This window comes from Solanum lycopersicum, chromosome 5 (genome assembly GCF_036512215.1).
Source record: "Solanum lycopersicum chromosome 5, SLM_r2.1".
Classification (NCBI taxonomy): domain Eukaryota; kingdom Viridiplantae; phylum Streptophyta; class Magnoliopsida; order Solanales; family Solanaceae; genus Solanum; species Solanum lycopersicum.
This window is the reverse complement of record NC_090804.1, coordinates 1,940,978-1,955,016: the sequence shown is the minus strand read 5'-3', so window position 1 is coordinate 1,955,016 and position 14,039 is coordinate 1,940,978. Positions and strand designations below refer to the sequence as shown.

The window sequence follows — 14,039 nt, the reverse complement described above, 5'->3', positions numbered from 1 at the left end:
TAAGTTGATAAAGAAATATCTTTTGCAAAAAAATTATACCGTACATATAAAATAAAAACAAAAATAGTCTTCCTTTCGTATAAAAGAAGATTCTACTTTAATGTACAAAAAGTAGTCCAAAATTCATTTTAGGTCACATGATCAAATCCTATGTGATACTTTTGCATTTTTTTTTGAATTAATTCATCAAAAATTCTGACTCCGGCACTGTACTGAACGATCATGTTCTGATTGTTCTTTTGAAGTAATATAAGGCTGATTAGAATAACATGGCCTCCCTAGATATGAAGAAGGTCCAATTTCACTTTTGATATTATTACACAATGTGGAGTAGGAATTGGATGATGAAGAATTAGTACTTGATGAGTTTGTAGTGAAATCAAGAGTAATTGTGGGGTGTGATTGGGAAGTAGAAATTGAAGTTTTTGGTAAGTAGAAAGTTGGTGAATTGTTATGAGTGGCTAATAATAAGTTATTATTTGAAGTATTATTGGTAAAGTTGATTTTTCCATGAAGATTTTGATCAATATTTGGTAAAAATTGTTGTGATGTTGATGATGTTGAGGTGCATCTTAACATAGAGGCTGCGGCAGAGGTTGTAGAAGCCATGTCGGTTGCAGAAAATGGAAGGGGGTGATTATGTGTTCCTTCATATGTAGTGGTCAAAATGGACGTGTCTTTAGAACATCTTTGAACCTATCGTAGATCACAAAACATGAGAAAAAAAAGGGGTCAGAGATAGACGTTTAATATGTTTGGACGTGAATTTTACTCGAAAAAAATAGTTAAATTTTGTAAAGGCAAAAACTTGAATTATAGAAGTTGAAATTTGAAGAACTCCTCAATATCCCAACTTTAAATTCTTTATTTCTAAGTTGAAAATTTAAAATATGAACCAATTTGATAACCAATGACTAAAGCAAATCATTTTTTTAAAAAAAAATAATTGTATGGACAATTTCTTGATTATACACCTCGAATAGAAGATTTATATATATGCTGACGGTATAAAATTTTTTAATTATTAAGAAAAAGTAATAGTACATTTCTATTTATTGTTTTCTTAACATTATTAGATAGGGGTAGAGGAATTAAGGGGAAATGACGGAGGGAATTACAAGGTTAAAAATCAAACGCCCATCAATAACGTAAAAGTTCAAGTATAGCTAACCAACTAATCGAGCTGCTAGTAGTACCTGTTTCCTGACTGGGCATGAGGGGGAGACGGTGCAACGATAGTAAGCCCTAGGGCATGGATTCCCTTTAGCTATTTTTTGTCCATATTTTCTCCATTGACATCCATCATTCATCTGCATTTGCAGATCGATTATATCCAGGTGTGTTTTAATACAAAGAGAATAATAACTAAACTAAACAGAACAATGAATAATTACGATAAGTTAATTAAATTCATGAAAATATGATAATTTAGATGTGTTTATGACTGTTAGCCTTGAACTAACCGTAATAGTGTCACACACAGCCCGTATAGATACTCTAGCCTTCTTTTGAGGAATTTGCTGCAAAAATTCTTCGCCACAGTAATCCGATGGAAGGTAATTTTGTATCAATACTCGTCGTTCATTATTTATATTCTCCTTCTTTGGCCCCTCGAAACTATTTTCTTGAGTGAATTTACAACCTAATCCAAGCTCAAGCCCATCAAATAATAATTTACTATGGTTTTTATTACTTTTATTTTGATCATCATATAATAACTCCTTCTTGATCAACTCTCTTGAAGTACTACTATTTCTCCCTAAGCTCAAAGAAACAAGTTCCACTTGTTCTTTTTCTTCATGAATATTATTACTTGTTGCAATAATATTCTTTGTATTTTTTTGAGTTAATATGCCTTGAAAATACATTTCCAAAGATTTATAATCATTCATCATTTTAGATAACATCCTTTTTAGCCTTTCATTTTCTTCTTTGGCTTCATATATCTCACATTTTGTTGAATTTAGCTTATCTTCATCCTGATCACAATAAAAACTTATAAGCATCGTACTCGGGATTCGAGAGTCAAACTTTTAATTTTGATCGTAAAACAGTATTACAAGTCAAAATAATAGACAATAAGACATGTATATTTAAAAAAATCACAGTCAAGAAAAAACTTGTTTAACTCATGAAATCTGAAAGATATCACATAAATTGGAACGATTATACACCTGATTCTACTTGTAGGTTAAAGCAAGAGTTAAATCTCAGTTTTTGATCATAATAAAAAGATCATTAAATTAACCACTTACTTATGATATTCCATCACAAATTAAAGTCTTTAATTAGTTCATAAACTTTTTTGTTAATTAAGATGAATTGTCAACCCCCCACAAATTGGAACCAAATTTGTAATGAATTAATCCTGTAATTTATGCAAAATTAGAAGGAACATATTTTTTTATTGCTACAATGAAATATTCTTATATAGAATATGTATATAATACAACATAATAACATGAAAATCGATTCCAAAGAAAACGTAGTTATTATAATAAGATATTATTTATAGAGAACGATTGTTATAGAGAGGTCGAACTGTATAAAGAAGATCATTCATATAATTATAAGAACTAAAACACAAAACTTTTATGAAAAATAAAGATCTTTATAATTAAATTTCAAAATAAATTTTACCTTCTTAGTAGAATCCATTGCTCTATCTTTCCTTAGCATGGTTTATTTTTTTTTTTAAACATCTCAAGTCCTCTTATAGGACATGAGCCACTATAAAAAAAAATTATTATAAAAAAAAATAGATGACAAAATATATTTAAAAAGTCTAAATTAGAGTTGTTAACATTGACATGCATGTTACACATGATCCTCTAAATAATATATGTCAACTAGTCAACTAACCTAATTTTTCAACTCTTTTCTTTATCAATATCCATGCAAATTAATTCAAAACTAAGAAGTTCTCGGGTCCTGTGGCGGATTCAAGATTTTTTAATAAGGAGTTTAAAATTTATAAAAATAGACATACGAAGTTATTTAAAAGGGTTTGATATTCACTATACATACATAAAATATTATTTTTAATAATATATAAATAATATAATTTTTCACATAAGGGGGTTCCCTCAGTACAAGATGACTCTACTCTGCTTAGATCACATCCCTCCTTTGGAAAGGAATAAGTATCCTAGAGCAATAGTAAAATTGTTTTCACGTAAAATTTCTAACTTATAAATTTCAAATTTTAGCTCCGTGATTGTCTAAGGTTGTTTTGAACAACCAATCTTAATGGAAAAATGGAAAAATTCACACACAAATGGATGTCACTCCAACGACCTCTTAATAATTTCCGTCAAAATCAACTACCCCCTCTTCTTGACTACATGCATGGAGACTCATAAAGGTCAAATGATTTTAAAAAAAATATATTTTATCTGTCTCAATTTATTTGCTAATGTTTATCGTGACATAGGTTAAAAAAAGAAAGGAGATTTTTTAAAAAAAATTATGATTTAAAACGATCATTTGCATGAATATAACATACTTCGTTAAGGGTAAAAGAAGAATTTTAAATTAATTATTTAACTATATAAAATTAACATTTTTTAGAACAGACTAATAAAACGTGTCAGATAAATTGATATGGATGAAGTAATTAGTGCCTTTCCGTGTTTGGTAAGCTATCCTTTTAAGCTAACAATTAGTCAGGTTATCTTTCACTCCTGAAATGAACTTTTCTACGACTTTGAACGATAATCAAAATTATATAGTTGTTACGTTCATATTTTAAAAACTAATATTTTTTTAAATGTATTTGTTACAATCTCTAACCTAATATAGTGCTTGATATATGATACGAGGTTGATAATTAAATTCTACATTTTGTCAAAAAAAGAAGAAGAAAAATTTAGGTCTTTATTGTTTATGGTTATCTCTTGACTCTATCTTTTAATATTAGGTTATTATTTGGATATATACTTTAAGAGAATACTAGTTTGATTTATACACTTTGACTAAAAAAAAATTGATTTATACACATTTTGTAAGTAATGTACAAAGAAAATCGATAAATCGGAGAAAATTGATAATTCAAGTTAAATCAGAAAAGAAAAATTGATCATAATTAATTTTATTTGATTTTAATCCAAGAAAAAGAAGTCAAATCGAGCCAAATCTATATGATATTACATGCATATATAATTTTATAAATATTTTATGTGATTAATGAAATTTGTTTAACCTTTTTATAGTTATTTTTTGTATTTTGAATAATGTATTATTTCATATTTGGACTTAGAATTTTGAATGATCGAATAAGTTTTATAGCTCATAGGTTCATATTATTAACCTAAATAAATATTAATGAATGATGATACCAAAAAGAAATAACTTGTAGTCGTATTATTTTCTTAATTAAGAAATATTTTAGATAGTTATGTTAATTCATAGGATTAAAGAAATATTACTATATTATATAATTTAATATATTATGAAAAATATGTAACAATCATTCAAACATTAAAAAATTATTAAGATACGTAGATTAGGTAGAATTTGTTTGGATTAGTAATTAAATAAATCACTTGTCGTTCAATATTAATCAGAGTGGGTTAACAGATGCTGATTTAGTAAAATAAAAATATTATTATATTTAATCAACATGACTTTTTCTTAATTATATTATTGAGACCTAAGCATGTTTATTTAAGACCTTATTCAAAGATTATTTTTTTTCCAATTAAATATTAATCCCATACTTTTATTGCATTATAGCAGGTTCTTTGCATATTTAATTTATTAGTGTAATTTATTGTAAGTCACGACTAATTATGACTAAAAGAGTGTTACAAATCATGAAAAAACATATATTTTACACTTGATTATTTTTGGAATCATTAATTAGTAAAAGGAAAAAGTTCGATATCTGAATTATTTTTTGACTTTTTTTGTTTTAAATTCTTAAACGATGTCCTCTATCTGCATTGAGGCACCGACTTTTTCTCAAAAGTCTCACTATAGGAAATAAAACGATCTTTAACGAAAGCAGTTGACTGTATAAGTAAAACTCGAACCTAAAATCTGAAATCGATAAATTTCTATTTGATCTATTATATACATGCTTTTTGAAATATTGTGTGTGTAATTATAAATTAATTTTGTTTTAAAAAAATTATTTCAATGAAGATTTTCATCAATATTTTATTAAGGGGTCAGTGTAAATTGCAATAACAATTTGCACAAATAAAAATTATATTTTAATTTGCAATTTGCACTTGTCTCATTCGTTCTCATGATGGATCCAACAATTATTTATTTTTTTTTAAAAAAAAAAGAAGTAAAAGTTGTTTCATATTTTTATTTACTTAGGTGGGCAAGTAAACCTAAATGATTAATTTTAATCCGTTATACTATAAAGTCTTAACTTTTTCCTAATTCAAAAATGACAAAAAATATATCTATGACGACTTGAAGTGTGATGGTCAATGAGTTAGTAGATCCTACACTATATTTCAACTAATTGTAGTATTATAATTTATAAGGTAAGCTATTTGTATAATTAATCTTTAATTTCAACTAAATCACACTTGTAATTTGTTTTAATTACATCTAATAAAAACGAGTGATACAATAACATATTCAGTGAAATTTGAGATAGTGTGTATGCAGATCTTATATCTTGTGTAGATAAAAATATTATTTTCAATTTCGACTTAAGTAAAGTAAACCTAAAGAGGTAAGAGAGTTCAAATAAAAATATCGAAGATAGTGTTTGAGTGATGTGACTTAGAAAACCAAAATATTTTTTCACTATGACTTTCATCCCAAACATCAATTATTATTGTTTAGTATATAGTTTTTGTTATTGGAAGAGATTTAAAGAAGTTGATTACCTATCGATGTCGATAACTTGATAAGGTAAAATGGTAAGTACTGTTTCATCATTAATCTAAGATATCGAAATAAAATTTCCTTGAGAAGTGAAGAAAAAAGATAATAAAGAGCCAAATACATTTAACAAAAACTAGACTGGATTTCACATTCAACAGGAATCAGGATAATCAGTTAATGAGTTTCTACTGCTACACAATAAAACACAACTTACAGTAAATCAGCATTACAAGAAGAGAGTTAATACTACTATCGTCGATTAGAACTCATTGGAGGGTGCAAGTGAATGAGGGTTCATACAAAATGTCGATCCAGGGGATGAAGGAACATATTGCCCCTGCAATCGTAGTACAGGCAACGTGCTCATACCTTCACCAGAACTATCGATTCCATTCAAGTTCAGCACCTGATCTTGGATTAGTATTGTTTGAGCGACTGGCGTCTTCAGGCTTGAAGGAATTTACAGCAGTGTGCCAACCTAAAAGGTATGGCATAACAAACTGCACGAATTCAGCAGAAAACATGTTAGAAGAGGTATCAACGTAACACTGAGTAGAAACCAAGAAGAGAAATAACAACTGTGAAATGATAACACCAACAACAATCCTAAAGAACTGTTGTTAGCAAAGATTTATATGCCCTGATTTATACTTGACGCCTTGCAGATAGATTCGTTCTAAGATGATTCAATTTGTAGTATAACATGAGGCACTTTTTAAAAAAACAAGGCGCATGGTACACCGCCATGGATTCTAGCCACTGGCAAGGTCCAGGGGTGGCTAAAAAAGTAAGCAATTTCCTAAAATAGGAAGAATCTAAAAGACAACTACGGAAGTCGAAAACCAAGTTTTAAGCTGTCACGAGTTGCTTCTAATCTCATTCCTTAGTCCTTTCTCGTCCATGTCAGCAGCAAACTATGGGGCTATCAATACTTATGGTCTCAACTTGAGGTCTACTCTTGATTAGGGAATTCTGAGCAAATATCAAAGGGACTGGAGCGATACACTGCATAAACAGCTAGTTATATGTGTGCATGAACTTTGGCAAAATTCACTCTTTAGCATTAATGGTATATCTAAACATGGGTGAGAAAACAAACAAAGACTGTATCAAGAAAGAAAACGGGAGACCAGCTTCATCTTACATTGAATGCGGAGACAAGAACTGCGAACTCTGCCTTTGTAACTGGGATGTAAATGTTCTCGTCCAAATTAATAAGCTTGTTCTGAACACCTGTTTTCATTTAGGATGGAAGGCAAACAAGTCATGTTCTATAGTTCAAAATAGATGTCCAATTTTCACTGTAATAGAATGAAGGAAGAAGGCATTACTGAGATTAAAGAAGTGACCGGAGCCATCTGGAAGTGGCTCAACCTTCAACACTTTCCTGACTCTACCTTCATCACTGTAAAACACACATAAAATGCCTTCTTAGAACTTAAACTGATGATAATACACATTAATTCCCCGCTCATCGGGTCCCCATCAATAAAATATATTGATCTCAAAGAAGGTAAGCTATAAAATAGTGTATGTTTAGCCTACAAATACATGAAGATCAACAAATATAACCAGGATGGTAGTGGGTACTAGGTTTTATGACCACGCAAAATGATGTAGGTTTTACCTTCTTCCTTTGTTTGGATCATGGAAAAACTCACATGAATCTTTTGCCCCAAGGCTGATGATAGATCCAATTTCAGTCACTGACAGCGAGAAGACCTGTAAACACACAAATACTGAGAAAGGCCCTTCATAATCAACACAAGGAGAGCATAAATCATGGCCTGACTCCATGTAAACTAAAAGTTTCACTTACACGTATACCACAAATCACTACTACATACTATCTAATTATATTTAGCAAAGCTTATTCTCACCGCAAATATGAGAAGCACATAGAGAATGTATTCAGCAGTGGGGCAAAGAGAGAAATTAAGGTAATGATTACCTGCTTTCTACTCCAATCATATTGACGAACACCAGCAGCGGGTGCAAATTGAAGCATCACCATACCCTCTTTTGACAGCTTGAAGGCCCCTGACTGCTCCATAATTCAGAACCACCAAAGTAGCATCAAATTACAATTTCCTCAATGACTAAATACAGATTGAACAGAAGAGCAACAACCAAAATACATGAGGAAGCATACATCTAAAGGTGAGAACTCTGGTGACCGAGGCTCCACAGTGAGAGCTGCCTTCCCTTTGTATATTGAGTATCCAACAAAAACCTTAGGCGTAGATGCCCCTAAAAAACCAATGACATTTTTAGTTCTTCCGTAGCATGAAAAGGCTCAAAGCAATATAAATTGACCAGGCTTAATTCTTTAGTCAAATATACCAAAATAGCTCTTGTTCGTGTTCTAAGACAATGTACTAGAAACTAGAAAGACGAAAACAGAAGGTAGTAGAGGGAGACAAAAACTTAATTTTCTTTACAGACAAAACATTAGGAAGTGATAAAAATTTTCTAATATATATGTTGATGTCTTGATAACAAGAATTGGAACAAACTAAAAAGTACTCCTTTCCTTTTCCATTTCAAACACTACATATAAAACAAATTTACATGACTCCACAAGCAGAGCATTCCAAGACATTCACAATGGCCTCAACCATAACCAATGTTCTCCATCTGGATTATGTATACATATGTCCCACAAAATTGAAGATAATGGTCAAAAACACACCTAAAGATCACGTAAACACGCCTAAAGATCACGTCTTTTTTTAGTTTCGTATCTAAAATATCACCAACTATTTATCAGAAGTTCAAAACACACCTCAACTATCAGGTGTGATGTGTGCGAGTTTCTTACATGAAATATCACCATCATTCAAGTAGGAAAAGTGAACCGCTGATAGTTGAGGTGTGTTTTGATAATAGTCGGTGATAATTCAGGTAGGAGCTTGCATTGAAACTCAATAAAACAGATACTTCAGATGTGTTTTTAACACTTCACTCGAAAACCTATACACATAAATAGACTACCCCCATAAAGAACCACAACAAATCAAGCAAAAATTCGCTATTTTGAGTAGAACATATGAAGCAATTAGTGAAAATTCTATCAACCCCATTCACATTGCAGGAAAATCCATTTAAACCTCTAGCACCCAAAACCAATCCAAAGTAATAGCTACAAATTGTGGCATAATTAATTCATAAAATAGGAAATACCAAAGAATATGCAAAGCCATTAACAAAAGAACTTCACAGAGCTTACCCTGTAGCTGCTGCTGTTGCTGTTGGGGTTCAAAATAATCAGAATGGCGACATGTTAAAGAAAGATTTCTAGGCAAAGCTGCTTTATAGGTCAAACCAGAAAAGCTTTTTGTTGTGTTGGAAGTTAAAGGAGCAAAAATGGTATTAATGGAAGAGGAAAAAGAGAGATAAGAAGAGGTTTTAGTAGGGTTTAGACTAAAACCTGAAGCAGGGGAAGCAGAAAGAGAGAAGACAGACATGGCTACAAGAGATTTTAGGCAAAAGGGGTAACAAAGATTCAATCTTTTTACAAGAATTTTGCTAAAACAAGAATCAAAAGTGGAATTTGGAAAGACCCCTTCTTGGAGCAAGCTCTATTAGAGTAGTGTATAAGCACAAATTTTAAGGGAAAGTGTGATTATAGAAATAAAACTAAATTGGATTAGCCTTATATAATAACAAATGATTTAGATATGTTTGGCACGATGAAAAATATTTTTAAACTCTGATATTATTTGCATTATATTAAAAAGTCAAAATACGATCAATCAACGACAAATTAAAGAATCGACTATGAAATTAGGAATTGAGCCCCAGATTTATTTTTGTCAAAATATTTAACAAATTCGTCTTGATAAATTTAACGATTCTATCAGATCTTACAAATCACTTCATCAAAAATTATAATATATCTAAAATAAAATTGCACAAAAAATATCATTAATCACAAAAGTTGCATCACTTAATGTGAGTTCATGTTAAATCATGTTTATTGAATATTTGATCACTAAATCACCCATTAGAGTTTATTATTAAATATTTGATCAATATTCAAGACCAAAAAAGCTTACTTGAGCCAATTTAGAGGATTAAAAGTACCTAAAAACAATACTTAATAGACTGCTTTGAACCAATCTCAAATATAAAGTGACCATTTATGCAATTTTTCCCCCATTATCCCCACACAAAAAAATAAATAATCAAAGAAATGAGACCAAAACCATAGGATAAAACAATAAAATCTTGCTGTCTTCTCTTCATCCACATAACTCCTTAAAAAAACATCAAAAAGAAAATAAAATCTCCATTTTAAGTCACTTCTTCAATTTGAAGAAATTCTCATGTACAATGTCAACAACAATATGGTCATCAATGTTGCCTCAATGGAGATATTGTAACAAGAATTTGCATTATTGGATATTACCACCTTCAAAAACTAAACTTAGCTTCTTTTATTTACCTATTTTATCTTCTTTCACTAATAATAATGATTCTGTATCACCCATCAAACAAAATCAGGTATTGAGTTTTTTCTTTTTTCCCTTTTGTTCTCCTTATATCACAAAATTATGTTTTGTCACACTAAAAAGGATGACATTATAGTTATACAATATTTTATAGCTAGTTAGGGGAGTAAGTTATTCATGTATAAAATTAATATTATGTTTGTTTTGTTATTTAGAAACTTATTTAACTATGTATATGCATTACTAATAGTTGCATAATTCTAACCATGCTACAAAACGACCCCTTAGTGTTAGTGGTAAAGTTTTAACTTTTATATTGAATAAAGTTTAAATTATTTAGTATGACATTTGTGATTTTAACTTCATGGTAGATATAGTTAAATTAACCTGTTGTTGCTTGGAACAAATTATCATAGAGGGGCTTATATTTAACATGTTGTATTGATAGGCTATGTATGACCCTTCAGAGGAGCTTTTTGGACTTGATGCTGATTTGCAGCCAAGGTTTTAACTTTTTTCTTCTGCTTCTGTTTAATTGCTTTTATTAAATCATGGACTATGTTTTGTTGCTGAATTAGAGTTTCTATTTGTGTTTTCTGTTAAGTTTGTAAAGTTTGGCAATGACCTTATGTTTTCTTTTTTTTCTGTTGTTATATAGTTATGTTAAATCTATACTAGTAGTCGTAGTATTTCTCCTATAGTTTCTAGTCCTTCGATTTCTGTTACTGTCTATTGTCTCTTGTACTTTGATTATCACACTATCTTGTTGTGGTTATTGTTCCTTCTTTGCCATGATTTCTTCACTTCTATTATTTCATTTTTTATCTTCTTTGAAATGCTTTTTCTTGAGCCAAGGGTCTATCAGAAACTGCTTCTCGGCCTTCCAAGGTAGGGTGAGGTCTAGCCTACAATGTACCCTCACGAGACCTCACTTTTGGGATTACACGAATATGTTGTTGTTATTGTATTTTCCTTACATGTATTTTGTTATATTTCTGTAGTTTTTCTTAACTAATGGTAATTGTTGTGCTGAAGTATGATCACCTTCCTTCTTTTCTGAACGCGGAAATTTAATTGTGTGTTTGAAGTTTGCTCCTTGGAATAGTCCTTGAAACAGTAATACTTTTTAGTCTTTCATGCTAATAAGACAGTGACTGTATAGACTGGATACTTTGATAATCGGAGAACAAACTATATACCCCATCCAGCCATCCTCATGATAAGAAGCCTCTTTTCGTGTATTTACTCGTGATTATCCCCTGAGCAAGTTAACTATCCATTTTGACCTGTATTTTAATCATCTTCCAGGAAGGTCATTTCTAGTTCATCGAGTCCGAGATCATGGTTTGGCCCAAATGGACAGTATATAAGAGAACTGCCTTGTCCAAGCTGCAGAGGAAGAGGCTACACTTCATGTACTGAATGTGGAATCGAGAGATCCAACTTAGATTGTTCGTTGTGTAATGGAAAGGTAACTTCTTTTGTAGATCATGTTTATTGAGCTCTAAATTACCTGTATATACACTTGATATGTAAGTTGATCGTATAAGAGTTATGTCCTTAGTATAAGTTTTCATGTACGGCAGGGTATGATAACTTGTCATCAGTGTGGTGGAGATTGTGTCATTTGGGAAGAGTCTATCGATGAACGGCCTTGGGAGAAAGCTCGATCAAGGTAATATTTCCCGCCTCAAGTTTCAGTTTAGATACCATTTTGCCAAAGCCATGTGTTCTCGTTGTACTATTATTACATCCGACTTGTACGTTTGCTCTATAATCAAGTTTTACTCATTGTTCTACTCTCAATATGTACCAACATGTTTGCATCGCCACATTTTGCTTAAGCATGGCATTCTGTTTTATGTAGTCGAAGGAGTTAAAATGACCTTTGTTTTATATTCTGCACTAGACATCTTGTGCTATAATCGTTCTTTCTTCGAACGCAATATTTCTCTGCAAATTTAGGTAACTTTGCTGATAAAAAATCTACATGATACTTTGCAGTTCACCTTTAAAAGTAAAAGAAGACGATGAAGTGGACGACTTAGACATAAAGCTTGACGCGAAGAGAAAAACCAAGCGTGTCTACCAATCTCCCAACACAGAAGTCAATTTGAAGATCAGCAGATCACTAAAAGTTAGTATTCATTTTTCTGTTACTTGGTTTTCTTGTTTTGATGTTTCGATTTCACCACTATTGTCTGGACAATGTAGTGAACCTTTCATTTGGATGATCTTTGGTTCCTCAGGCGAAATGTTAAACTTTTTGACGGATTTTCCATTTCTTGAATATAATCTTTTTTGTTTAGTTGGATGATTGCAGAGCCTAAATGCCAAAACTGGATTATTTAGTAAAAGGATGAAGATTATCCATGGCGATCCGATGCTTCATGCACAAAGAGTAGCTGCTATTAAGGTTTGACTTGCTAACTTCATATCTTAATGATTGACCTCTAGCTGTGTGTAACTATAGACATTCACCTTCTTGCCATGACACTTGTTATGCAGAAAGCAAAGGGGACACCTGCCGCTAGGAAACGTGCCTCAGAATCCATGAAAAGTTACTTCCGTGATCCAGATAACCGCCGCAAGAGAAGCATATCCATGAAAGGTGTAAAAAGTTTTAGCTCATGTCACACTTAAATTAATGATGTTTTTGCTATCTTCTTTGGATATATCATTAGCTGAAACGAAAATGTCGAGTGGCACTCCTTGAATGCTTCTTTAAGGGTCTTAAACTGTTACACTAAAGAAAATAATTGGTGTAAACCACTTTATAATGACTCCATACAATTAGCAGAAATGTACAACACAATATACGTGCAAGCTAGAGGACGTTCTTCTTGAGCTACATCATGGTCTCTATGTTTGTCTGTATACAGGACGTAAAAAGAGATGGTATAGAGAAAAAGAGAGAAAATATTTCATTCTTGTTTCCCTTCATTTACTTGTCACAGTAAGTTGAGTTCACCATTTGGTTTGTGTGGCGTAAATACTGCTGCACATCATTCTTGATATTCTGGTACAACATCTTACTGTCATTTTCTAATCGCAGGGGTGAAATTTTACTGTAGAAATTGTGGACAGGAAGGACATAGGAGTAACTACTGTCCAGAAATTCGAGACAATACGGATAGACATTATAGATGTGGATTATGTGGAACAAAGGGTCATAACAGAAGAACTTGCTTAAAGTTGAGCTTAATTGTACCGAAAAAGACAGTTAAGGTTAATCATCATTGCAGCAAGTGTCAAAGAAGTGGCCATAACAGAAGAACATGCCACCAAAAGAATGAATTCGACACTAAAGTGGTTGCAACAATCAAGACTCGAGTAAAGAGAACTTATAGCTGCAGCGTGTGCTTAGGAAAAGGACACAACGCCAGGACATGTCTTCATAAAAGCAACTCCAAAAGCAGATAGTTATTTGTAAGGAAATCCCTTGATGTTTCGACTTTGTTTTCATATCTCGTTTAATGCATTATTCTGGTTTTTCCTCTTCTGTGCTTGTACATGTGATCGATCTCCCATTCAATTCTGATATTTCTTCGTTTTAAATGTTTGTTCGATTGAAAACTCTGGATCAATTTGCTCTAAGGTTGTGGAAAAATCTGTCTTGAATATAAAACTGTTATAAATATCATCAGTATTTGTTGCATGATAACATGTACTCCCTCCGTATCAATCTGTTTGTCTATATGTTTAAGACCACAAGATTGATCAGCATTTTGTTAC

The 14,039-nt window shown here is 31.5% G+C and overlaps 3 protein-coding genes across 3 annotated transcripts; 1 reads left to right on the top strand and 2 right to left on the bottom strand.

The window, feature by feature from the left end:
• Nucleotides 1-4: 4 nt before the first annotated feature.
• LOC101257373 (WRKY transcription factor 72B) lies at nucleotides 5-2,707 on the bottom strand. The gene is made up of 4 exons (XM_010322364.4): nucleotides 2,641-2,707; nucleotides 1,464-1,979; nucleotides 1,197-1,310; nucleotides 5-696 (listed from the first exon to the last, which is right to left on the bottom strand). Exons 1-4 carry the CDS (start codon nucleotides 2,677-2,679, stop codon nucleotides 187-189), a joined length of 1,179 nt encoding a protein of 392 aa, XP_010320666.1. The 5' UTR covers nucleotides 2,680-2,707; the 3' UTR covers nucleotides 5-186.
• Nucleotides 2,708-5,975: 3,268 nt separating this feature from the next.
• WHY1 (DNA-binding protein WHY1) lies at nucleotides 5,976-9,462 on the bottom strand. The gene is made up of 7 exons (NM_001302900.2): nucleotides 9,080-9,462; nucleotides 8,003-8,100; nucleotides 7,802-7,894; nucleotides 7,478-7,572; nucleotides 7,182-7,255; nucleotides 6,995-7,083; nucleotides 5,976-6,350 (listed from the first exon to the last, which is right to left on the bottom strand). Exons 1-7 carry the CDS (start codon nucleotides 9,315-9,317, stop codon nucleotides 6,231-6,233), a joined length of 807 nt encoding a protein of 268 aa, NP_001289829.2. The 5' UTR covers nucleotides 9,318-9,462; the 3' UTR covers nucleotides 5,976-6,230.
• A 603-nt stretch (nucleotides 9,463-10,065) lies between these two features.
• LOC101258258 (uncharacterized) lies at nucleotides 10,066-13,944 on the top strand. The gene is made up of 8 exons (XM_004238724.5): nucleotides 10,066-10,356; nucleotides 10,753-10,808; nucleotides 11,613-11,775; nucleotides 11,891-11,979; nucleotides 12,309-12,441; nucleotides 12,628-12,720; nucleotides 12,813-12,915; nucleotides 13,360-13,944. The coding sequence occupies exons 1-8, from the start codon at nucleotides 10,186-10,188 to the stop codon at nucleotides 13,725-13,727; spliced, it is 1,176 nt and encodes a 391-aa protein (XP_004238772.1). The 5' UTR covers nucleotides 10,066-10,185; the 3' UTR covers nucleotides 13,728-13,944.
• Nucleotides 13,945-14,039: the final 95 nt, after the last annotated feature.